This window comes from Rhinoraja longicauda, chromosome 6, assembly GCF_053455715.1.
Source record: "Rhinoraja longicauda isolate Sanriku21f chromosome 6, sRhiLon1.1, whole genome shotgun sequence".
In the NCBI taxonomy this organism is placed as follows: Eukaryota; Metazoa; Chordata; class Chondrichthyes; order Rajiformes; family Arhynchobatidae; genus Rhinoraja; species Rhinoraja longicauda.
The window spans coordinates 19,941,666-19,968,364 of NC_135958.1; the positions used below are offsets into that span (position 1 = coordinate 19,941,666).

At 43.5% G+C, this 26,699-nt stretch overlaps 1 protein-coding gene across 1 annotated transcript in view; it reads left to right on the plus strand.

Moving 5' to 3' along the window:
- Positions 1 to 17,952: 17,952 nt before the first annotated feature.
- The window catches only part of hydin (HYDIN axonemal central pair apparatus protein), a 382,743-nt gene continuing 373,996 nt past the window's right edge, over positions 17,953 to 26,699 (plus strand). Inside the window, exons 1-2 of the mRNA XM_078401540.1 lie at positions 17,953 to 18,050; positions 24,365 to 24,527. Coding sequence (XP_078257666.1) covers positions 24,396 to 24,527 — 132 coding nt within the window. The 5' untranslated portion in view covers positions 17,953 to 18,050; positions 24,365 to 24,395. The remainder of the gene's footprint in view (positions 18,051 to 24,364; positions 24,528 to 26,699) is intronic.

A 26,699-nucleotide genomic window follows, 5' to 3' on the forward strand; every position in this document is an offset into this window, starting at 1 on the left:
TCTGCAGCAAATGGATAGGTGACGTTTCAGGAAGGGACCCTTCTTCAGACTGCTCCAGAACTCTGCTGCCTTGTTTACCTATCATCCCTGAACATAATTTTCATACTTGCTTTCTGCTCTGGCAACACTAAACTTTTAAAATTCATGGCCTTGTTCAGTTCGTTTCTTGTCCCTCCCCCAGTTACATCTTACAAGCTACCAAACTGCAACATTTACGTTTCATGCATATCTGATTGTCATTGCTTCAGCACTGGAAGATGTAACTGTCTCCGTAAAGCTCTTTACTTTTAAGTCATTTAACAAATTTGAATTGATTGGTCATCAAAAGAAAAATTGAAAACTTATGATTTGCTATCACACTATTTTTGTGATAACATTCCTGTGAAATCTCTTTGGATGTTTTACGTTGAGGGTGCTTCAGGCAAGGAAGGTGTCATTTTTGTTTTACTTCTGCTATCATATATATCTGAGTTACAGCCACACGAGACATGCAAGAAGTTATCCTGCCTGTGTTTCTGTTGATGCTTATATTCCTGATTCTGAATAATTATGTGTACTGACAAGCACATTTCTGTGTGTTTCTATGTATCTTGGTTGACTACCCTACTATCAAGGATGTTCTCTGTACATTTACTTCCTATCCTAAGACTACCTGAGTCATTTCACTTCCCTGCATTTTCTGGGTTAGCCCGATATTCTGATTCCATTAGACAGATGCAAAATGCTGAAGTAACTCAGCGGAACAGACAGCATCTCTGGATAGAAAGAATGGGTGACGTTTCTTCAGAATGAAGATGGGTCTCGACCTGTAACATCACTCATTCCTTCTATCCAGAGATGCTGTCTCGCTGAGTTACTCCAGCATTTTGAGTCTATCTGCAGTTCATTCCGACACATATTCTGATCCCATGCAAGCAATCAATGTCAAGAGTCAAGTGTTTTATTGTCCTATGTCCTGAAATGGAACAATGACATTCTTGCAGGATCACAAACAGATATGTACAAATTGTACTCTGTAAACACCATAATACACAACCAAAAATGTTCAGTATGTAATACAAACAATAATAGTGCAAAGATAAAAACAATGCCCCTCGCCTGTGTCAACCTATTAGCCACCATTCTTTATCTCTCGCCTTTTCCAGCTGTCTTCTACCCCCTACAAGAAGGGTCTCGACCAGAAATGTCACCTATTCATGTTCTTCCGAGATGCTGCATGATCTGCTGAGTTCCTCCAGAACTTTGTGCCCCCAAGTCTATGCAGTTTGGAGATTGTAATGTTTAATAGCCTAATGTTTATAGGGAAGAAGCTGCTGCTGAACCTGGCCGTTACAGTTTTCAGTTTCCTTTCCTTTCATCCCAATGGCAGGAGTGAAATGAAAGGGTGGTCAGGATGTGGTTGGTCCGTGGAGATGCTGGCTGCCTTTGTGAGGCAGTGACACCTGTAGATCCCTTCAATGATTGAAAGGTCATACTGTGATGGACTGGGCAGTGTTCACCTTCGGTGATCTTCTTTGTTCCTCAACAATCGAGTTTCCGAACCAGTACAACTAGTCAATATGCTCTTTAAGATACACTTAGAACCTCAAGAGAGTATTCGACTACATACTGAATCTCCTCAAACTTCTAAGGTTGTTGAGGCTTTCTTTATGATTACAATGATGCTTATATTCCCTGCAAATCCCAATTTCCAAGATGGTTGCTTGGGGTTCGGCTCTCCCACTGCAGCACTGCATGCCTTCATAGATGGCTCATTTTCAACAGAAATAACAGTAGTCCAGTTCAAATGATTGGGAGCCATCAATTGGCAAGATAAAGGTCAGTGGAATTTATTTCATTATTTGAATATTTTGAATTGTATGAGTATGTGTATGTGTTTGCAGGTTTTAGTGTTTAAATGCAAACAAAATATTGGAATTGTATATATTGACGAGTCCCTATATTTTAGACTTTGGAGATGCAGTGTGTAAACAGGCCCTTCAGCCCACCAAGTCCACTCCAGCCATCAATCACCCCATACTCTAGCACTACCTTACACACAAGGGATGTTTTCCCATTTACAGATGCCAACTAATCTACAAACCTGTACATCTTTGGAGTGTGGGAGGGAACTAGAGCACCCAGAGAGAACGTACAAACTTTGTACAGACAGCCCCCCTAGTCAGGATAGAACCCGGGTCTTTGGCTCTGTAAGGCAGCAACTCTACCGCTGCTCCACTGTGCCGCCTCTTGTTAAATGAATGGCAATGAGCATGAATAAGTGAACAAAAAATAAAATTACTTGTATTTCGAAACATTTATCTGTGGGGAATAACAACGTACTTATATAAAGTTAATGTTTCAGGGCGGATATTTTGACAATATACAGAATGCTATTAAACATTTTTTCAGACCTTATGTTTCAAAGTGGGGTACTTTATAGCAGGATTAATTCATTAATAATTTAAATTGACGCTGTTTTATGTAATTTTGATTGATTGTGGTGGGGATGCATTGCAAACCACACAGTCTGAGGATGAGCACTGAGTGATTGAAAGCAAGGTTTGAATTTTCACATTAAATTCTACAAGTGTATAGGTTTCCTTTGACTAACAAGGGAGTTGCATTCCGAGAAATCATTGCTCGAAGCAAAAACTCATGAATCAAAATAATGTTCCCCATTTGTTTCAATGTTGAAAAAAAATGTTGCGTTTCTAGATATCAAGAATTTTAGCCCTAAAAGTTTTAAAAATACATCAATTAATTTAATAACTAATAAGAACATCACATTAATTAATAACCTTTCAGAGTACTCATCAAGTGATATCTGCAAGATGTCTTTCCCCCGTCTCCCGTGTTCTCTTGGTGGCTCTTCGTTGCCCCTAATGCCCACCGGCGTTCATTCAGGCACCCTTCCTCGCTTGGCTTTTGCCGAGTCTTGTTCTCCCTTAGCTCTTGCTCTCTCTCTATTAGCACTTGCCAGCCACGGTCTCTTCCCCTGACTTGCGCCATTCCTCTCCTGCCACCTTGCTCTTCCTGGTCCTGTCATGTATCCTATGTACTCCTCCCCAACTCTCTCTTCACCACACCACTCTAACATGCTAATCATTCTCTCCCCCACACCACCCCACCTTCCCAACAATCGGTTACCCACACTTTCTCCACATCCTCAACAATCTTTCCCCAACACCCACATCCTCAACAATCTCTCCCCCTCCCCATATCCTCAACAATCTCTCCCCCACGCCATCCCCATATCCTCAACAATCTCTCCCCCACGCCATCCCCATATCCTCAACAATCTCTCCCCCACGCCATCCCCATATCCTCAACAATCTCTCCCCCACGCCATCCCCATATCCTCAACAATCTCTCCCCCACACCATCCCCATCTCCCCAACAATCTCTCCCCCACACCATCCCCATCTCCCCAACAATCTCTCCCCATTCAACACAATCTCTTCGCAACAATCTCTTACACACAATCCCAGACCACCAACGATCTCTTCTGTATCTTAAGACATGCCCAACTCTAACATCCCCACGACACCCAAAACCCTGCAACACTCCTCCCCACACCATAATTACCTACCCAACAATCTCTACCCCACAACCCCCTACCCCTCAACTCTTTCTCACACCAAACCCCCCCAACTCTCTCTTCCTACATCACCCCCACTGTTCAACTGTCTCTTCCTACACCATTCCCACCCCTAAACTCTCTTCCCCTCACTGCCCCCACCTCCCCAACAATCATTTTCCCACAACAACCGCACAAGCCCAATAATCTCTTCTCCAATCCAGTCCACCATACCTCACCTTACTCCCAACTCTCCCTTCCCCACATCGCCCTCACCTCCTCTCAACTCTCCTTTCCCTATATCTCCACCACTTCCAGTTCTTTCTTCCCCACACCACCCCATCTAATCTCTCCCTTCTCCCCACCCCTCCCGAACTCTATCTTCTCTACCTCACCACATTACATGCAAAATGGCTCCTACAACATCTCTCCTTCTTGCCTCCAACTCTCTTTTCCTCCAGCACCCTGCAGCCCCATCTGTTGCTATCCTACCTCACTCCAACTCCCCAACTTTCAGACAGCTGTGCATTCAGCAGATAGTGGTCTGAGCAGTTGTGCCAAGATTACTCCTTGCTCAAATCCACTTATTGCCAACATTGATCATTGTTCATCGGAGCATTAAAAAGCCTTGTAAATCAAAGACCCTAAAGAGTCAATTGCAAAATCGTGAAAGTTGGTCATTGGCACTCTGGTAAATCAAAGGAGACCTGTCGTGCTGATACCCAATACTGGAATGTATGCCATCAAACTGTCTGGAAATCCAGGTCTCCATATTTTGGTACTTGTCAGTTAGAGAGCCATCATTCCCAAGGATGAGACCTCAAAGACATCACTAGTGGATGAGCAGGCATCTGCTTTCTGATGAAATGTATTAGGTGATTGCACATAAGGCCGTAAGGTCAAAGTGCGTGGTGCACGGAGTCACTCAAGGCAACTGGAGGACATGGCAGCTTACAGCATACACTACCAATATATGCAACACGACATTCTTGCCTTTAAAAAGCCACCAAAAGGCCAATTTTTGTGCTGTAAAATATGAGGAAGAAGCTAGAGGATCCGGCGGAGGAAGAGGAACCGGGAGAAGGGCTGCCAATCCCGCAGACGCAAGAAGCAGCTGGGAAGATGTCTGGGCAGCTGGCGGGAGAAGGGGAAACGCGGCTGAGAAGGAAGCCAGAAGAGCGAGGCTGAGAAGCAGAGGGCCACCGACCGGCGGGAGGCTAAGAAGAGGAGGAGGAAAGGATGGGGTTGAGCGAGCTGGGAGAGGAGCAGCCGGAAGAACCTGAGCTGAGGGGCCTGGAGGGCCAGCAGGAGCAGCGAGGGGCCAAAGAACCACAGGAAGCGAGGCGTGTAGAGGGGCGCGGAGCCTTGAGGAGTGCGGGAATGAGGAGAGGTGTCGGGACGGTCAGAACACCGGGAGGGAGCTGGAGACGCGCTGATGGGAGAAGACCAGCCAGAGGGTCTGGGGAAAGCCGAGCTGCAGCAAAGTGCGGCCGCAACATTGAACTACAGTGCACGGCGTGCCCTCCAGCAGGCGTTGCTTGGCAACAGTACGGGTCAGGGGCCGTGACCTCGCCTGCCGGGCAATCACTCTATACTGTTATCAGCATTCAGGTGCAAAAGTACTTTTTAAATGCTCAGTTTATTGCAAAGTCCATAGGAAACACTATATATTTTTCTTTACAGCCTTTGAGGTCAAATTATAGGGTCTCACTGCAGAAGAAAGTTATTTACAGGACTGGTTGTTTGTTGGAACAATTCCAGAACCAATCCCACTCACTATCTAACCCCAATTTCTGCGTTTGACTCTCTGTGCTCCTCTGTTTCAAGTTTCTATTTGTGTTCTCGCACCAGATGGCCTCTCCAAGAGCCATCCCCTGCGGCAAAGCAGTGCAAAATCCAACAGCTCTACTTGAAGAAATGCCTCCCGATGACATATTAATGACCTCTTTTACCAACTCCCTAACTAGGGGAAATAGTTTCCCTATTTAGCCTTTGGAAAATAGGGATGAAAACATTAAAAAGTGTTTTCATTTAGTATGTACTTGAAAATATTAAAATTGCAAGGTCATGGGAAAAGGGTAGTATCATGATAGTAATTGGACAGTTCCTTCAAAGAGCCGACAATGCACGATTGAATGGATAGCCTCCTTCCATGCCGCAGGAAGTCAGGAGATCTGCTCACCTCTTGTGCTTGTGTGTAGATGATTGCTATATCTCAGGGCTGTCCTTCATGCCTTTTTATATTCTGGTCAATCTCTGCTGTTCATTCTCTATAATTTCCATTTTCTTTCCATAATGCAATGTCCAAATCTTTGCACAATGCCCTAACTGTGGCCTTGCCATCTTCATGCATATATTTATTCTTGCCTCCTGGCATTGCTACTTCTACATAGAAAAGCCAAAATGGTGCTTGTCATATCATTTTATTTTATGGCCTTATCTATCGGCATTGAAGTTTAATGAAACACCAAATCTCTTTGTCTGTTCCCTGAAATAACTTGCATTTATATCCCAGCCTTGATTTGGTCATAAATGTTCCAAGGTGCTTTGGAAGGTCATTATCAATCAAAATTTGTTACATGAGTATTGGAGACACAAGCAACAGCAGATGCTGGAATCTGCAGCAAACAAATTGGTGCAGGAACTCAGTGAGTCGAGCATCAACTATCGGAAGGAATGAAACTGTTGACACTTTGGGTACACATACTGCATCAGGGTGTCGATAAATTTGGTCAGAGAGGGTGTTTTTGAGGGGCAACTTTAATCCAGAGAGTAAGGTATGAATGGGGAGGTTTGGGACAAGCCTAAACAAGCCAAAAGACAATACGCCCATGGTAGTATGAAGGTTAATGCCGACTGCAAAAGAGGCTCAAATTGAAGACACAGAAGCTTCTAGAGCTTGTGATGGTTCTAGTGATTGTAAATTATTTCATTTATTCTTTCAGCTATGTACAATATCGCACATGTGAAATACATTTGCCATCTGTATGTTGCTTCTCCTGGTGTTTATGCAAAATTGTTCACAGTGCTTCTCGCTGTTTTTCTTTCCCTTCACGCTTTGATCTTAGGACAAGGAACTCCTTGAAATGAAAACTGCGGGTTCGCACTCACTGAAGTCTGAGCTTGTATGCACAAGGGACATTATCAGCCCTGGTGTTACCAACATCTTCCTTCTTGGAGTCATTCCTATTGCACTCCAGAGATGCAGGCATATAATTGGATGTGACGCCCTAGAGCAACTCCACTATTAAAGTTGCTATGTCTGGATGAGAAGTGAAGCCGAGGCCAGGTCTGTGCTCTCAACTGCTTCTAAAATATGCTATTCCAGTCTTACAAAAATAATTTGCTTCTATGCTGAGAGAAATAGCCGTATTATTAGTTTTAACTTTGGCCAGAGATAGTGCCACTGAGCCACAAGATTAAATATCGAATTTGATTGCTGAATAATGTTAGATTTAAACACTAAGCACGGCACAGAATATCATCAAGACCATTAGTCAGGGATAGGATTGTATTTTCCAATGTGATTGGGGAAAAAAAATGGCTCGATTGAAATCATGCATTGTCCTTACGTTGACTAGTTAACACGCAACAAAAGCTTTTCACTGTACCTCTGTACACGTGACAATAAACTAAACTAAACCAAACGTTCTTTTCTTCATTGACAAAGGCAAGAGGTGAAAATTGTGTCAGATAAGGAGTGGAGAGGGAGAATGAAAAGTAAGCCTGCAGAGAGGGATGTGGGTGGATAGGGATGGGGTAGGGGAAAGAGGGGAGATAAAAACACCCTCTTTTCTTCTCTAGTCTTTGTCACTTACTCCACCCATTTGCAAATCAACAACCCTCACAGATATCCACCTATCACATGTCAGGCTTTGTCTTGCCCCACCTCTCTTCTGCAGCTTCCTCCCCCCAACCCCCCCCCCCCCCCCCGCCACCTTCAATCAGTCTGAAGAAGGTCCCGACCTGAAATGTCACCTATTGATTCCTTCGCCAGATGTTGCTGAGTTCTTTCAGTGTTTCTGTTTAGACCTAAAGAATATCTTGTTTCATGGCTCACGACCAGTGGCTAAACGATATGTGGAATTGGTATTGGTTTGTTGTTATTGTCACGTGTACTGAGATATAGTGAAAAATGTTGTTTTGTGTGAACTAATTGTACCATACATGGGTAGAAAGGGTTGTCAAGAAGGCCTTTGGTACATTGGTCTTCATCAGTCAGGTTACTGAGTATAGAAATAGAGATGTTATTTTACACCTGTTCAAGACGTTGTTTCAAATGTTCAATAGTACTTTATTGTCACTTGTACCTAAGTACAATGAAATTCATTTTTTGCAAATAGTTCAGTTACAATCCGACTATGCACGAGGCACAATTGTATTCAGTACAAGTAGGGTAGGACAGTAGATCACACTGAGTCAATGAACAAGAGTTGCCATGTTTCAAGTGCCATCTTGTACCCTTCAAGTCCTATTTTTTTAAATGTTAGAACCTTCATTTGGCCAAAAAGGCTTGTCCTTACAGCGGCACTGGGTCGGAGTTGCAAGGATGGTCCTGGCTACACGATGTTTCGATGTCCTCCGCCGTTCTGTGCTGCTGCAGGCCACGCCCTTTCCACGTGCTCAGTCATGTAGAATCGTGCCTGTTCTAATGGAGCCCCAGGCTGCTTCAATGGTCCCAGTGGCCCACTCGTCGACTCAATCACTGGGACACCTCCTCAACATTGGCCCACGAGTGCACCGACCCTTGCTTCCGACAGCCATCCCTCAGCCTCTGTGCACCTTCTGCCGCCGACACAGAATGCCTCAGAGGGCTGGGAGGTGAGCCTCCTGCCCACTCACTGGCATCCTTCTTCTCATCTGTCTGCTGCCGTCACCATTTTGGAGACCAGTTTTGGAGTATTGTGTTCAGTGTTGGTCACCCTGCTACAAGAAGGATGTTGTTAAGCCGAAAAGAGTGCGGAGAAGATTTTCAAGGTTGTGCCACAACTTGAGGGCTGATCTATGGGGCTCACGTTGTCGACCTCCTCGTGGTGAGCCCTGTCAACTGACCTCAGTCAGGCGAACGACAACAAACAGAGACAGCAGAAGCAGCTTCATAACTTCTGCTGCCTCAAACACAAGAAGAAGAAGAAGAAGAAGAAGGGCTGATCTATAAGGAGATGTTGGGCAGGCCAGAACATACAGTGCCCTCCATAATGTTTGGGACAAAGACTCATCTTTTATTTATTTGCCTCTGTACTCCACAATTTGAGATTTGTAATATAAAAATGTCACATGTGGTTAAAGTGCACATTGTCAGATTTTAATAAAGGCTATTTTTACACATTTTGGTTTTACCATGTAGAAATTACAGCAGTGTTTATACATAGTCCCTCCATTTCAGGGCACCATAATGTTTGGGATGCAGCAATGTCACGTAAATGAAAGTAGTCATGTTTAGTATTTTGTTGCATATCCTTTGCATGCAATGACTGCTTGAAGTCTGTGATTCATGGACATCACTAGTTGCTGGGTGTCTTCTCGGATGATGCTCTGCCAGGCCTGTATTGCAGCCATCTTTAGCTTATGCTTGTTTTGGGGGCTAGTCCCCTTCAGTTTTCTCTTCAGCAAATAAAAGGCATGCTCAATTGGGTTCAGATTGGGTGATTGACTTGGCCACTCAAGAATTGATCATTTTTTAGCTTTGGAAAACTCCTTTGTTGCTTTAGCAGTATGTTTGGGATCATTGTCTTGCTGTAGAATGAACTACCGGCCAATGAGTTTTGAGGCATTTGTTTGAACTTGAGCAGATAGGATGTGTCTATACACTCTTCTCTCTTCTCTCCTCCATAATTTGCTTTTGCCATCACTCTGATAATCCGGAAAACGCAGGATTATTTCATTCCAAAAAGGAAGAAAGATTCTAAGGGGAGTAGGAGGCAACCGTGGCTGACAAGGAAAGTTAGGGATGGAATAAAACTAAAAGAAAAGATGTATAACACAGCAAGGAGTAGCCGGAAGCCAGAGGATTGGGAAACTTTCATAGGACAACAGAAGGAAACAAAACGGGCAACATGGGCTGAAAAGATGAAGTACGAGGGGAAGCTGGCCAAGAATATAAAGAAGGACAGTAAAAGCTTCTTTAGATATGTTAAGAGAAAAAGAGTAGCAAAGTCAAATGTGGGTCCCTTGAAGGCAGACACGGGTGAAATTATTATGGGTAACAAGGAAATGGCAGAAGAGTTGAACAGGTACTTTGGGTCTTGGAGCATATAACTATTAAATGTTCTTTACAATTGAGCCAGGACAATATTTATCTTGTATAATATCACTACAAACAAATAATATGATCTTTTATGAAGTGAATTCTTACAGAATCACATTTTGCATCAGCTGGCTAATGTGTTTCTGACATTATGGCATATATTATATGAGGTAATTCATTGGTTGTAGAGTGCTTTGAGATGTCCTGCGGTGGGGAATGGTCTCTCAACCATCAATCTACTGCACCCAGTTTGGCAAACACTTTATAAACACACTCACTGCAATCAACTGAAAACCACAGAGACCTGTGAATGATTGTAGATATTTTTTCAGCATGGGACAAGTAAAATGGAAAGAAGCTCTGGGACTGACTATGCCCCACAGAGGGGATTCGGAATATTTATCTCACTTAATCCTTTATTTAAGCACAGGGGCTTGGTCATTCTATGACGTAGTAAAAAGGTAGTCAAGACGGAACACTTGCAGTACATGTAATTAGGAAAGGTGTAAGTGAAAAATTCCTTCAACTGGAAGGACAGTTTTGGTCCCTGGATGCTGGAAACGGAAAAGGTGAAAGAGCAGGTGTCCTCTGAACGCCTGGGATCGTGATGTGAGAAAAGGAATGGTTGGTGGTGATGGAAGAATGGATCAGGGAGTTGTGGCGAGAATGGCCTCTCGGAATGCTGAATCCAGTGGGAATGGAATGGGTGGGATGTGTGGGATCCCATTGAAAGTGGTGGTGGATGTAGAGTCTGGTGGGTGAAGGGCAAGGGAAAGGGAATCCCATCTTTATTCTTCTTGGAAGAAAGGAGGTGAGAGCAAGATTATGGGAAGGTAGGAACAACACATTTAAGTGCCCTACCGATTACAGTAGAAGGGCAGCCAAGTTAAGATAATGGATAGACATCCTAATGGGACAGGATTTTCTATTACAAAACAGAATCAAACCAGTTAAAAACAAAACAAGAAAGTGCACAACAGATATCGACAAAATTGAAAGTGAAGAAAAAATACCATGGACAACAAAAGATAGGGTCACCAAAGGTTAGGACAGAAGTATACAGTATTGTGGAAACCAAAAGGAACTTCAAATGATCAAGAAATAGACCAGGGAGTCCATTGATTACATATCTGTTGTGCTGCTGCAAGAATTTCATTGTAACGTTTCAAACTCTTGACTCTCAATAAGGAAATCCGTTTTGGAGCAGAGTTGGGAAATGAATAGTGAAGCTCTGCTGGTATCTTTGGAGTTGTCTGCTAGCTTTGGTTTCCTGAAACCTTTGTATACTTGCACTGGGAAACTCAGCAGTTATATGTATGGCTGCTAGCAGAATCCAGCAAAATTAGGGTAGATATCTTTTTCAAACCCCACTTCTGGAGATATGTCTACGTTGTTAGCCTCACTGGTAAATACTGAAGGAAGGTAATTTTACAAAGTTCCTATATTGGCCCAGTTTCTCAAGGATATCATCACTATAGCACTGAATGTGCCACCTCCAGAATGTGTATTTTGACTCCCAGCTGTGGCAAAAGGGCGGGAGCAGAGAAGAATCTCATCAGCAGTGCCCAAGGCACAATCTACAGTTGCCTGATGCTTCCATTGCTGAGCTCAGTCAATGGAAAGCACACTTGCCCTTTTCAACAAAGAGTGTACCCGTCACATATCTCATTTTAGTAAATGTCAGTTGTGTTAATGGTTCCAGAGAATAGATCATGCTAATGGTTTGTCATTTTTCAGCTGCAGGAGTGACCTGCTGTAAATGTCAATTTTATATTCTCTTAGCTGGCGCATATGTTTACTTGCTCTTAAATGTAAATGAAGAACCAAGTGGCGGAAACTCAATCAAATTGAATCATCAGGCCCTTGAAATATTAAATGTTGCTGATGTGATACTCAGTATTTTTGTGAATAATTAACACAGCTGGGCTTCTGTCCATTCCACTTTACTCTTTCTGAATCTAATGACATTTTATATTTTTGAAGCGCTCTTTATAACCGCAGGACATCACTAAGTGCTTCACAGCCAATGAAGTCACTTTATAATGTGAGAAAATGACACGTGTGCACTATGTTCCTAAACTTAGCAGTGAGGAACAGATCATCTATCTTGTTAATGATTTTGCTTGAATGATAAATTTGGCTGGCATACCAACAGAACTTTGGCAAAATAGATTTATCTAATCTATGAGACAGTATATGAGCAGGTGCTTTGATGAAGAAGAACAGAATCTGATTTGCAATACCAGGGAAAACAGCCTTCTAATTGGGACTAACTCAGACCGAAGCAGAGGAACTCAAACTTGTTTTGCATCCTCCTGCTTCACTGAGATTTGCAGGTTTTCTATGATTTTCAAAAGGGTTGGATTCCTGCAAAATGTTTGGTTGAGCAACATTTTATAATTTAAAAAATAGCTTCGTAAATGAAGGACATATCCTAAAGTAGCAATGATGCCATAGCAGAAGCTCATAAATAGAACATCAGTAAAATGCATATTTTTCTGAGTTGCCTTTACCACGGAAGCCCTACCTTCTCTTAATTTTAATGTATGTATAAATGAAGCCTTGGAAATTTTTTAAAATACGATATGCTTCCTTTTTTCTTTTTGACCAAATTTGCAACCATTTTTGTCATCGTTTCCTTACCTTGCCATGCTTATCTTTCCTCCTAACTGGAACCTGAACTCTGATCAGCTGTCCTTTAAAGAACTCCCATGTCAGATGTCAATTTAACCAATAACAACTGCTCCCAATTTACTCTCCCTAGCATCTGCCTAATAATGCTGTATAAAAAGGACACAAAGTGTTGGAGTTGAGACACCCTTTTATCTCTAGCCTTTGTCACTTACTCTACGCATTCTTCCAATCAAAACCCCCTTGCCTGTATCCATCCATCAATTGTGAAGCTTTGTCCTTCCTCCAGCACTTTTCCAGCATTTGTCCTCTACTATAATCAATCCGAAGGAGGGTCCTGACCCAAAACGTTGCCTGTCCATTCTCTTCATAGACGGATCTGCCTAGTTACTCCAGCACTTTGTGCTTTGCTTGAAGAGAATTTCTAAGTTTAAATCAGATTTCCTCTGAAACTGGAACACTGGCAGCTTTATATTAATTAAAGGTTGGCATCACTACTGTGAGTGGGCAAAACCATGGCAGATGGTGCTCGCTGTGGGGAAGTGTGATGCTGTACATCATAGAACTGAGAAAGATAAATCTGTGTTTTTCTAAAAGGAGAGAGACTAAGAATGTGGTGGAGCAGAAATATCTGCTTATCTTTGTCAACTAAATGATCGAACAGTGGCAAAGCAAGGAAGAAAAAGAAAACACGTCGTTAAAAAAAAGTGTTTTAACACAATGGACCTGGAATTGATTTTTATTCATTCGCAGGATGTAGATGTAATTGGTTGATACAGTATTTATTGCCCATCCTGAGTTTAAAAAAAAATCTAAATATACTTTATTCGAGAAATAAATATATACAAAGCATGATCCTTACAAAACTCCACCCGACATTCTCGGAGGCTATACATACATTCAATAATGTTTACACAAATTACACAAAATTTACCCCCCACCCTTGCCACTCATGTGGCCCACTGGTGTGGAATCCCTACCCTTATTTTGAGGGACGTCTTCACCACACCCTGCCCTCCGTCCAGCAGCGGAAGGACCCTAGACTATGGCACTCCCCCACAGAGCCTTGGCGTTGGCTGCAACAAGCTTCAGTACGTTTTAAAAAAAATTTGGTTTTTTTATTATCAAAAAATACTTTATTCAAGAATATATACAAAACATGTTCCTTCCAAAACTCCATCCAACATTCGCGGAGGCTATACATTCAATACATACATTCAATACAGCAATTTCATAAAATTTCCCCCCCCACCATTGCCGCTCATGTGGCCTACTGGCATGGAATCCCGTCCCTTATTTTATTTTGAGAGGCGTCTCTACCACAGCCTGCCCCCCATGTCCAGCAGCGGAAGGACCCTTGACTGCAGTCTTCCCCCACAGAGACTTGGCATTGGCTGCACCAAGCTTCAGTGCGTCCCTCAGCACGTACGTCTGCAGTGGGCCAGTCGGCAACATTCCCCAAAGGACATCTCGCTCCGCTGGGAGGTCAACAATGCTTGGGCAGACCAAATAGCATCTTTCTCCGAGTTGATCACCTTCCAGCAGCACGCGATGTCAGTGTCTGAATGCGTCCCTGGGAACAGTCCGTAAATCACAGAGTCCTCTGTGACATAGCTGTTTGGAGTAAATCGTGACAGGGACCCTTGCAAACCTCTCCAGACTCTCTTTGCAAATCCACACTTTGCGAAGAGGTGGACAACCGTCTCCTCTCCATAGCAGCCTTCCCGAGGGCAGCCTGCACTGGTGGTGAGGTTCCGGCGGTGCAGGAAGGATCTGACTGGGAGGGCTCCCTTCACCGCCAGCCAAGCCAGGTGCTTGTTAGTGAGTTCTAGCGATGAGGCATTTCACCAGACAAGCTGGGCAGTCTGCTCTGGGAAGCACGCCACAGGATCCATGGAGTCATTTTCTTACAGTGCCTGCAGGACATTCCATGCTGACCACTGCCCGATGGACTTGTGGTCAAAGGTGTTGGTCCGGAAGAACCTTTCCACGAACGACAGATGGTGCGGCAATGTTCAGCTGACTGGCATATAGTGTGGCAACTGCGCCAGGCCCATCCTTCGCAACACCGGGGATAGGAAGAACCTCAGCAGGTAGTGACATTTGGTGCCCACGTGCCTTGGCTCTATGCTCCGCCTGATGCAGCCATACACGAAGGTGGCCATCAGGATGAGGGTGACGTTGGGCACGTTTTCACCCCCCGTTGTCTGCCGACATGTGCATTGTGGCCCGTCGCACCCGGTCCATTCTCGACCCCCAGATGAAGTGGAAGATGGCCCGGGTGGTTCCTGTGGCGTAGGAGAGAAGGACAGGCCACACTTGCGCCAAATACAGCAGCCCCGAGAGCACCTCACACCCGATGACCAGATTTTTTCCCGTGATGGAGAGGGAGCGCTGCTTCCACAGATCCAGTTTATTCCCCACCCTGGTTATCCACTCCAGCCAATTCTTGTCACACGCCTCAGCCCCCCTGAACCAGATCCCCAACACCTTCAAGAAGTTCGCTTGATGGTCGGGCCAGTTGCCAAGGAGCATGGCCTCGCTCTTCCTGCGGTTCACCCTGAGTCCTGTGGCCAACTCAAACTGGTTGCAGGCGCTAATTAATCTGCGGACCGACCCTGGATCCGAGCAGAAGACGGCGACATCGTCCATGTACAGGGAGGTTTTGACCTGAGTGCCCCCACTGCCTGGCAATGTCACTCCTCTTATGCGCGCGTCCTTCCTGATGGACTCGGATTACAACAGACGAACAGACGGAGAGAGGGCAACCCTGCCTGTCTCCAGATCTGACGGGGATTCCCACCCATTGATTTGGACTGCACTACAGATGTCGGTGTTATAACTCCAAATGACAATGCTACCATAGATCCCATGTATCATAATCTTCTGGATCAGCCTACCATGTGGGACTTTATCAAATGCCTTACAAAAATCCATGCAAACAACAAGCACTGCCCTACCCTCATTGATCACCTTAAAAAACTCAATCAAGTTAGTTAGACAGGACCAGCTGCAGACAAAGCCATGCTGACTGATTGTAATTATCTATCCTCTTCCAAATGTAAATCCTATCCTGAAGAACCCTACCCCAGATGTGAGAGTCACCTCCGTAAAATCTCCACTTCCCTTCCTAGTTGCTCTCCAGTCATCTGAGACCCCACCTTTGGCTGGAGAAGATACAAAGATCTTCTTCAAGGCTCCTCCAATTTCCTCTCTTGCCTCTCGCAATAAACTGGGATATACCCCATCAGACCCTGGGGATTTATCCACCTTAATGCTCTTCAAGAGCCCCAACACCATATCTTTCTTAAACCCCCTTTGGATATTAATATTTCTCACACTGCTCTCACTGTCACCTATTCCCTTTTCCTTGGTGAATTCTTGTTTAGTATCTTCCCTACATCGTTTGACTCCAAGCATAAATTCCCTTTTTTATCTTTAAGTGGTCCATTTTCTCCCTGGTTACCTCCTTGGTTTTAATGTATGTACAAAAAGCCTTGGGATTTTCTTATTTCATGGGCCCTTTTGGCCCTTCTAATTGCCTGTTTGAGTTCTTCCCTGCTTGTTTTACATTCTTCAAAGGTCCCGTCGGATGTCATTTTCGTAAACCTTACATAAGCTTCCTTTTTATTTTTGACCAAATTTACAACCGGTCTGGTCATCCAAAGTTCTCTTATCTAGCCTTTAATTGTCTTTAGTGGATTTGCCACAAAATAGCTGGTCCCAACTTACTCTTCCTGGCACCTGGTTAAAAAGCTTTCGAGTCATAGAGTCACACAGCATGGAAACAGGCCTTTTAGGCCAACTTGCTCATGCCGACCAAGATGCCCCATCTGCACTAGGAGCCTGCATTTGGCCCACATCCCTTTAAATTATTCCTCACCACGTGCCTGTCCAAATGTCTTTTAAAAGCTGTTATATTATCTGCCTCAACTATCTCCTCTGGCAGCTCATTCCAGGTACCCACCCACTCCTTGTGTGAAAACGTTGCCCCTCAGGTTCCTATTAAATCTTTCCCCTATCACCTTCACCTATGTTCTCTGGTTTTTGTTTCCCTTCCTTTGGGTAAAAGACTCTGTGCATTCACCCTATCTATTCCCCTTGTGATCTTCTACACCTCTATAAGATCACCCCTCACCCTTCTGCACTCCAAAGAATAATGACATAGCCTATCCAACCTCTTCCTATAGCGCAGCCCCCAAGTACTGGCAACATCCTTGTAAATCTTCTCTGCACTCCAATTGTTGTTTGCCTTTCCCTAATTTAGTACTTTACCCCAAGGACCAAAGTTATCCTTGTATATAATAATTGTCTTATAATGAACGGACCTGCATCACTGTTCCCAAAATACTCATCTATTGAAACACCAGTCACCTATCCAGGAACGTTTCCCAATACAAGGTCTAGAATGGGACCTCCTCCAGTTCGTTTATGTACATACTGTTTCATGAAACACTTTTGGACATACCAAACAAAAATTCTTCGCCATCTAAGCATTTTGCACTGAGCACATTCCATTCAATACTGGGGAAGGTGAAGTCGCCCACTATGACAACACTTGCTCTTACATCTTTCCAAAATCTGTAATCTGCCTTTATATCTGTTCCTCCACCTCCTGCTGGCGATTAGGAGGCCAATAGTATAATCCCATCAGACTGACGACATTTTTCTTATTTTGAACTCGACTTTCTTATTTTTGATCTCTCCATTCAAACTCCACACAAGTACCAACAGAGTACTCCACACATGTACCAACCCTAGTCCATGGTGCTAACTCAACTACCTTTTTGCTGTTTACCTCGAATAGTCCTTGTTCCAAATGTACACAGGCATCATCCCTCAACTCTTTTTCTGCTGCAACGCCAACTGCATCGGGACTGCCTACTGCACCCGTGCAGAATTCGTTGATAGAAATTCACAGGAAGAGGAATCTGAAGTGACAACTCCCGGCTGAGACTCGACTCAAGTGGAAACCAAAGATACTAGAGGAGCAAGATGAACCACTCCGTCGAAATCGCCTATACTGGAGTGTAGTCTTTACTGACGCAAAGGAGCGTAACGTCCGCCATTTTAGTAAGCAAAACCCATCGTTCTGGTTCTGGTTGATGACTGCGCAAACACCTCCTAAGTGGTTATCTCGCTCTGCCTCTCACAATGTAATCAGTGTTTTGGGGGAACAGTATGTGTGACGATACCATAAAAATGCAGAATATATCTTATCTATCAATTCACAGATTTTTGTTATTTTTCTTTTAAAATGTTTCTGCAAGTTTCTGCCTATTAAAATGGCGCCAGTCTCTCGGTAGTAAAATACTACGGTTTTTAGGGACGAGTGGTCTATCTTGCTCTGCACTATTATCTTTGGTGGAAACGGCGAGTAGCGGGGCCCTGGGCCGACGGCTCCCGTTATCCCTGAGCCCAGCTCTGTTGCCATGGTGAGGGCCGGGCAGGAATCGCGTCGGCCAACGGCGGCTGGGCAACGTTGCCATGGTGACGAGAAACACAGCAGCCGATGCCGGAGACTACGGGCAGGAGGGGACGCGGCGAGCAAGCTGCCTTCGCCGGTGGAAAAGGGCTTCCTCCCCGAGTCCGTCCGCATGATCTCCCGACGGTGTGAGTGTACTCAGGGTTAGGTGATTGTGGTGCTGGGTCCGGCCGCCAATTTTTATCTCCCCCCCCCCCATCTAATTATGCCTTATTCTCTTTTCACTTTTGAAACTTTTTATTTGTTTATGTTTTGTGCGGTGAATCTGTGAAAAGTATAATTGACGGAGAAGAAACTTTACGGTGAAAAAATGTGAATACTGAGAGGATAAGTGGGTATTGCGAAAGTACAAGGAGCACAATGGAGACACAGTCAGAGGGCTGCAGATGCTGGAATCGTGAGAAAAAAATCAAACTGTTCGAGCCACTCGGCAGGTCAGGCTGCATCTGTGGAGGGAAATGGACAGGCGACGTTTTGGTTTGGGACTATTTTTCAGACTTGAGAAGATAGGTTCTGACCTGAAGCGTCATCTGTTCATTTCCTTCCAGAGATACTAGCGGATCCAGAGTTCCTCCAGTTGTTAGTTTTTTTGCTCAAGTTCACGGATTGATTATAAAAATGAGGATGTAGGGATCACTTTATTATAGGGGTAGGTAAAGGGGTAATTTATTGATTCACAGATAAGTCACCACTACCGTATATGTCACAAAAGTAATGATATTACGTAGATACTCAACTTGTATCAGACGGAATGATTTGCCTGAGATAATAACAGAAAATGCTGGAAATATTCAGCAGGTTAGGCTGCATCTGGGGAAGGAGAAGCAGAATTAATGGGTTTAGGTCAGAAGGCCCTTTGTCAGAACTGGAAATGAGACAAAAGGAACTAATTAAAGTATAAGAAAATAACTGCAGATGCTGGTACAAATCGAAGGTATTTAGTCACAAAGTGCTGGAGTAACTCAGCAGGTCGGGCAGCATCTCGGGAGAGAAGGAATTAAAGTGTAGGGAGGGTGGGGGAGGGGGATGTCTCTGATAGGGTAAAATCTGGGTAACCATGGGGATAATATGTAAACAAGGTTGTCTTGCCAATAATCAATGGGAGAGTGAGATCATAGACAGATGTACGAGTCATAAAATGCAGGTAAGGGAGACATGCCTGGTCGGCAAGGCTGGGGACATCTTCCACTCCGAGGGGGTGAAAAAAGGTAACAAACAAATTTAGCCAATGTCAGACACAGCAGATTGATGCAGATAGAAGTCAAGCTACCTAAAGTTGTGGAAGTCATTGGGTCCAGAAGGCTGCAACACGCCCAGGTGGAAGATGAGGACTTGTCCCCCATGCTTACTTTGGGCCTCATTGTTTGGAGTTGTGGGATGGACAATTAAAGTGACGTGTACTGGAAAGTTCAGGGCTGTCCCTGAGGACTGAACGTTGGTGACCAGTTAAGCAATTGCCTTGTGTTCAATCAGATTTACCTACATTGGATCAGCCAGGTGGTTAACAAGCAGCATTGGATCAGCCAGGTGGTTAACAAGCATCTTAGTCTTTGAGGTGACCGATCTCAACCTCATCGGGACTTCTGTAACCGATCGGCGGGTTGAATTTGCGCCATGCGGCTGGGGTTCTAGAACTCCTGCCTGGTGGGAGCCGACAGATCCGTTCCCTTTGCTAATGTCTGCGGCCGATTGGCGGGTCGAATTTGTCTCCTGCAGCCGGGTTTCTGGAACTGCGGCCTAGCCGAAGCTGGCAGTTGTGTTCCCATTGCTAACTTCTGAGGCTGAGACCGCGAGCCGGTATCTCGGCCCTTCCTGGTGGCATAGGCAGACTGTTCCAGTACCGTTTGACTCCTCTCAGAAGCCATGACCTCTCTTGGTCCGTCAAAATGGATAATCCAGCAAAGCTCTGGAACCAAGGGTGCCGGAAAATTGGTGGTGGACCTGTATTTCCAACTCAGGATAGTGTGTGACTTGGAGCGAGTGTTGATCGTATGCTGTCTATGTACTTCTGTGGTCAGAGTTTTGATCTGGGGAGAAGCTGCCAGAGAGACCTTTGTGAATTGCTGCAGTGCAAATGAAAATGCCACACTTTGTACTTATAATGTGATGCTGGTGGAGGCAGAGAATATTAGGCTGGATGAGGGTGTGCCAAACAAGCAGGTTGTTTTATCCCAAGTACATTTTTTGGTTATTAAACATTGTTGGACCTCCACTCATCGAAACACGTGGGTTATATCCCACCCCGGCCACCGTCTGTTTGTTCATCTGCCCTCTGGTCGACGTTTCAGGTCGATCAAATCCCGAACAAACAGACTTAAGAACAGTTTTTACCCCAGGGCCATACGAGAACTGAACACTACCTTCTGCACTAGGCAACACTGTTAAAACTTTTGTACTTAATATAATTGTATTTATTTGTTTTTGCATTTATTGCATACATGTTTTTACGCACCGTCAGGATTGGCTATTTTTTAATTTCGTTGTACTCGTTGCAATGACAATAAATGAATATTATTATAATATTATTATTATAGTAAATGATAGAGCCCTGTATACTGTTACTGGAGTACAGGTGCACAGTTCTCTGAAATGGAAAGTGTAGTGAATAAATTGTTTGGCATGCTTGCCTTCATTCAGAAGTTATTGAGTACGAAAGTTGGGACGTAATGATGTAACTGTACAAGCCATTGGTAGGACACTACCTGGAGTGCTGTATGAAGTTGTCGTTGCCTGGTTATAGGAAGAATGCCGTAACATTGGAAAGGGTGCAAATGAAATTCACCAGGATGTTTCCTGGACTTGTGGGCTTGAATTTTGAGAGAGAGGTTAGTTTGGCTGCAAATGCCCTGATTGAGGTGTACAATATCATGAGGGGCATGGATAAAATGAATGCTTGTCTTTTTCCCAGGGTAGAAGATTGTAAAACAAGAGAGCATAGACCTATGCTGTGAGGGGAAGATTTAAGAGGTTAGTCCACATGTGGAATGAGCTACCTGAGGAAGCTATAGATGTGGATACAATTATGACTTTTTAAGGATATTTGTACAGATGTATTGATTGGAAGGGGAAGTGGGCTATGTGCCAAATGCAGGCAAATGGGACTAGCCCAGAAAAATGCCAACTTGGCTAGCATGCAGAAGGTGGGCCAAAGGGCCTGCTTCCATTCTGTATAGCTGAATCACTTCTTGAGAAGTGATTTATGTACTGCAGGATAGCCTGGCTCAGACCTGCCCTCCAGCTAAAATATTTTATTTGGTTGGTGCACTGAAGGGCTGGTTGAAGGTGAATCCTAGAATGTTGATCCTAAGGGACTTCGCAATGCCTTAGAACATAAAGGGGAGTGGTTCTGACTAGCCATGTCTGATTGTGTAGGAAGGAACTGCAGATGCTGGTTTACACTGAAGATACATATAAAATGCTGGAGTGACGTCACCCATTCCTTGTCTCTAGAGATGTCTGTCCAGCTGTTACTCCAGCATTTTGTGTCTAGCCATGTCTGATTGTTGTCTATGACTTGCTGCAATTGCATCAGCCTCAGGGCTATTTAATTGCTCTGAAGCCTCCATTAAACACAATTGCTGTTCTATACATGAGGTATAACCAGCCAATGCAATGTTTTCTTCATAATTGTTTTTGTGTTTGGTTTACCAGGGGCCTTGAGGGACCTTGTCAAATGCTCTGTTGCGTGAAGGACAGTTGTTATAATTTTACTTCTGGAATTTAGCAATTTTTATTCATGATTGGGCAAAGGCTGTAATGAGTTCCAGGGTGCAATTTATCAGCGTTACAGCCAGGATGTCATCAAATCCCATAACCTTTGGTGTATTCAGTTTTCTCAGGCATTTCCTGATATAGCAGAAAGTGAATTGAATTGAATGAAGACTTTTTTTGTGACCTCAGAAGAAGGCTGAAATGAATCATCCACTCAGCAATTTTGGCTGAAATTTGTAAAAGCTTTGGCTTTGTTTTTGACACTCACATACTGGGTTGTACTTTTATTGATGATATAAGTTGATCATGGAGCTTTCTCCTGTTAACAGTTTAATTATCCACTAAAAACCTATGTGATACAATTGCAGAACTCTGATCTAACCATTTGATTGTGGCTTCACTATTCTGCCCATTGCATACTGCCTTGGGTACTTAGTGTGCATTTAGTCCTGTGTCGCTTCACCAGATGGGCATCTCATTTTTATGTTCTTTCAGCACTTTGTTTCTTTTTTTGTAAAATACCATCTACAGTCCCTCATATCTTTAAGTACGCCTCTACTTCTTGCCCTAACCTACATATATGTCCTGTAGTTTCTGACATTCTGTTGTTGGAAAAAAATTCCCAATATTCCATCTATTCCATCATAATTTTGTTTACTTCCAACACGTTCCCCCTTGAACTCTTTGGAAAGGGAGAAGGGTGAAGATAGTAACTAAGGCTGGAAGTTATAAGTGGAGGAAGCAAAGAGATGCAAATGGTGGAATCTGTTCAGAAAGGAAGTTAGAGAGTGCAGTGTTGAACCAGAGAGAGGTCTGGTGGGTGGAAGGGAACAAGGGTGTGGAAGAAAAGTGGGAGCCTGGAAGGGCGAATCACCAGCAGATGGAGGAAGTAGAGGAGGGGAAGGTAATTGGGTGTGGGGAGTGGAAAGATTGGTGTTTTCCTGTAATGTTAATGGGGATTGGTGTTCCAGGTTGTTAATTGAGGGCAGCACAGTGGCATAGCTAAGAATGTCACTACCTCACAGTGCCTGGGATCCAGATTCAATCCTGATCTGAGGTTGCTGCCTGTGTGGAGTTTGCATGTTCACCTTGCGACTTGATTTCTTTGGGGTTTCCTCTACATCCCAAATAGGTATGGGTTGGTAAGTTAATTAATCTCTGTAAATTGTTCTTTGTGCAGATAGATGGTAAATTCTGGGGAGTTGTTGAAAATGTGAGATTAATGTAGGATTAGTATAAATGGGTGGTTGATGGTCAGCATGGAATTGGTGGGCCGAAGGGCCTTTTTCCATGCTTATCTCCTATTGATCCCAATTGACTCATCGACAAATCTACTCTCCCAATTTAGGCAGAAGTCGTCAGATATTTACAGGAAGGACTTTACGGGATAGTTCTGAATCTTCTTTCTGTTGATACTGTGCAGATTCATTTGGTTTTGTTCTTATAGTCATTTGATATGGCAAAGTGATATAGCTGAATGAGGTGAAAGCCGATTAAATTAAATCCAAGGGAATTCTTGAGAAATCCAAATGAAGCTGCAAAGAGATAATGCTAGAATTGGACAAATAAACCAAAGAATTCTGCATCAGTAAGTGTAAATGTGTACATTTCGGCTTTAACAAAATAACATACAGAATTGTCTGACTGGAACCACCTTTTGGTGTTTTTGAGGAGCCTCAGGAATTTTGAGTGTTAGGTTCACAGCATGCTAATGGCAACACTTAAGGTTCACAATAGTAACATTAACCTAGTTTTAATGCATACAACATTAAAAAATGATTAGTGAGGCATACAAATCTTATCAGTAAGCTGTATTTTGCACAGAGTTATAGAGGGTACACATAGACCTTCTATGATGTTATCTACTACCGGGAAATAGAAATCTGAAGAACTTGAGATGTTTTGCTTTCATCAGTATAAACGCTAATTATGGGTACTATATATGAAAACAAATAATGGGCAAAGTTGATAGAATATGGAATTTTGATGAGAAATAGAAACTATTGCAATTTTTAAAAGGATACATTTTCAAAGTAACTCAAAGAGATTAATTTTGATTTCTTCTAAGAAAGGGGGTAGGCCCAGTGCTTTCCTTCTGTAAATATTTATGACTTTAAAGATGCTTTAAAGCTGTCTTATCTGATGAGTGGTCTGATGGATTGGGGTAATTTAAATGGAGAGTAGGACTCCTTTGTGTTGTTTGAAGTCATGCTGGTATACAGCATCCCGAGTCAATGGGTTATGATGCAAATCCATTCAATAGCCATGTAGTGTAAGAAAATAACTGCAGATGCTGGTACAAATCGAAGGTATTTATTTCACAAAATGCTGGAGTAACTCAGCAGGTCAGGCAGCATCTCGGGAGAGAAGGAATGGGTGACGTTTCGGGTCGAGACCCTTCTTCAGTCTGAGTTACTCCAGCATTTTGTGAAATAAATACATTCAATAGCCATACTACATTATCTGCAGAGCACTCATTGCTCACCAGCATTATGGATAGAATTATAACTATTTATTGTGCATTCTTGATTAACCACAACTGGATTCCATTTGGGGGGTGGTGGAGAAATATATATCAGTACCCATGAACAGCTAGCAGTCTTAGCAGAGGATGCCAAAATGTATCTGTGATTTTGACTTGTGTGCAGGGAAACACCACATACTGGTTCTTGCTCTTGTACAGTATGATCATTGACCTACAGTGTGCCTAACCTTTTTCATACTCTTACAGTTAAACTGATTAATTATGAAGTGAATACAAAATGGCGACAGACAGCGTTGAACCAACTGATCAAGCCATGAAGGGCACCCTTCTCAAGTTGTCGGATGGATTTAAAAAGAAGGCGATGGAACTGGTCAATCCAAAGCTTGTTAAAAAGGCAACAAATCTTAAGGTAAGACTAAAAGTGAGGACTTTTTCCAGGTCAAAAAAGTGCCTGTGCTGAATTAAAATGCCAACCATGCTACAGCTCACGAGTTTGGCAATGCATTTTGTTATCTTACTGGGTGAATTAAGGGGATTGCAAATTCATAGGAGAGATCTTATGTTGGCCTCAGAGTAGTTAGTTTCTGCTGTGTCATTTGTGTCAATCTTTGCAACACAGCACAACCAATATGTCTCTAATTCTTCAGAGGCAGCTGTCTGCGCTACCAAACTTGGAAAACTTTATTTGAAATTGCCAATCAAGAAACCCCATCAAAGCTAGTCATATTTGCCTGCATTTGGCCCATATATATCTAAACCTTTCCTTTCTATGTACACATCCAAGTATCTTTCAGGGATAAATTGTTATTGTATCTGCCTCAACTACTTCCTCTGTCAGCTTGTTCCATATACCCACCACCCTCTATGTTGAAAAAGTTGTACCTCGTGTACCTATTAAATATTTCCCCTCATGTTAAATTGATGCCCTCTAGTTTTTGATTCACTACCCTGGGAGAAAGACTCTATGCATTCATCCTATCTATTCCCCACATGATTTTATAAGATCTATAAGATCGCCCCTCAGACTCCTGCTCTTGAAGGAATAAAGTGCTAGCCTGCCCGATTTCTCCCTATAGCTTAGGCCCTTGAATCCCGGTGTCAGATTTGTAAATCATTTTTGCACTCTTTCCAGCTTAATAGCATCTTTCCTGTAGTGGATTGACCACAACTGAACACAATGCTCAAGGTGCAGCCTCACCAACTTTAACATAGGTTCTAACCTCTATACTCAATTCCCTGACTGATTGATGAAGGCCAGCATAGCAAAAGCCTTCTCCATCAACATCTACTTGTGATGTTACTTTCACAGAACTATATACTTCAATCCTCAATCTCTCTGCTCTACAACACACCCTAAGGTCCTGTTGACCTATGAAGGCCTTCATGGTTTGCATTCCCAAAATGCAACTCCTCACACTTATGTGAATTAAACTCCATTTAGCCTCACCTACTTGCCCAGCTGATCAAGATCCCACTGTATTTCTTGATAACCCTCTACCCTGTCTACGATATTGCTCGGCGATCGTTTCGCTGAACACCTCCGCTCAGTCCTCCTTAACCTACCTGATCTCCCGGTTGCTTAGCACTTTAACTCCCATTCCCAATCTGACCTTTCTGTCCTGGGCTTCCATTGTCAGAGTGAGGCCCAGTGCAAATTGGAGGAACAGGATCTCATATTTCGCTTGGGTAGCTTACACCCCAGCGGTATGAACATTGACCTCTCTAACTTCAAATAGCCCTTGCTTTCTCTCTCTCTCTCCATCCCATTCCCAGTTCTCCCACCAGTCTTACTGTCTCTGACTACATTCTATCTCTGTCCCAGCCACTCCCTTGACATCAGTTTGAAGAAGGGTCTCAACCCGATACGTCACCCTTTCCTTCTCTCTAGAGATGCTACCTGGCTCGCTGAGTTACTCCAGCATTTTGTGTCTACCTACGATATTACTTAGTTTGGTGTCATCTGATGATGCCTTGTATATCCAAATTATTGATATAGATAACAAATAGCAATGGGCCCAGCAATGATCCTTGAATCCCACCGCTAGGCACCGGTTTTCAGTCTGAAAACCAACCTTCCACCAATTTATGCTGACTATCCTGATCGACCATGGTCTTTCCAAATGCATACATATATCTTATCCCTAAGAAACCCCTCCAAATTTCATGTTAGGTTTACTGGTTTATAGTTCCCCAGTTTATCTTTGTAGCACTTAGAGGCATGACTTTAGCCAGCCTCCAGTCTTTCGGCACCTCACCCGTATCTAATGTTGATTCATATACCTCAGCCCGGACCTGTTTCTTCTCTAGCTTCCTAAAGTGTCCTTGGATGTAACTGATCAGAAAGGGGAGATTTATCTATCTTCATACGTTTTAGGACATCCAGCATTTCCTTGACTGTAATACGGATTACCCTCAAAACATAGACATTAATTTTCCCAAATTCCCTAGCCTTCACGTCTTTCACCTCAGTAAAAGCAGAGGAGAAATATTAATTGAGGGCCTTGCTCATCTCCTGCGGCTCCATACATAGATGACTTTGGTTTCTGAGGAGTCTTATTCTCTTTCTAGTTACTCTAGCAGC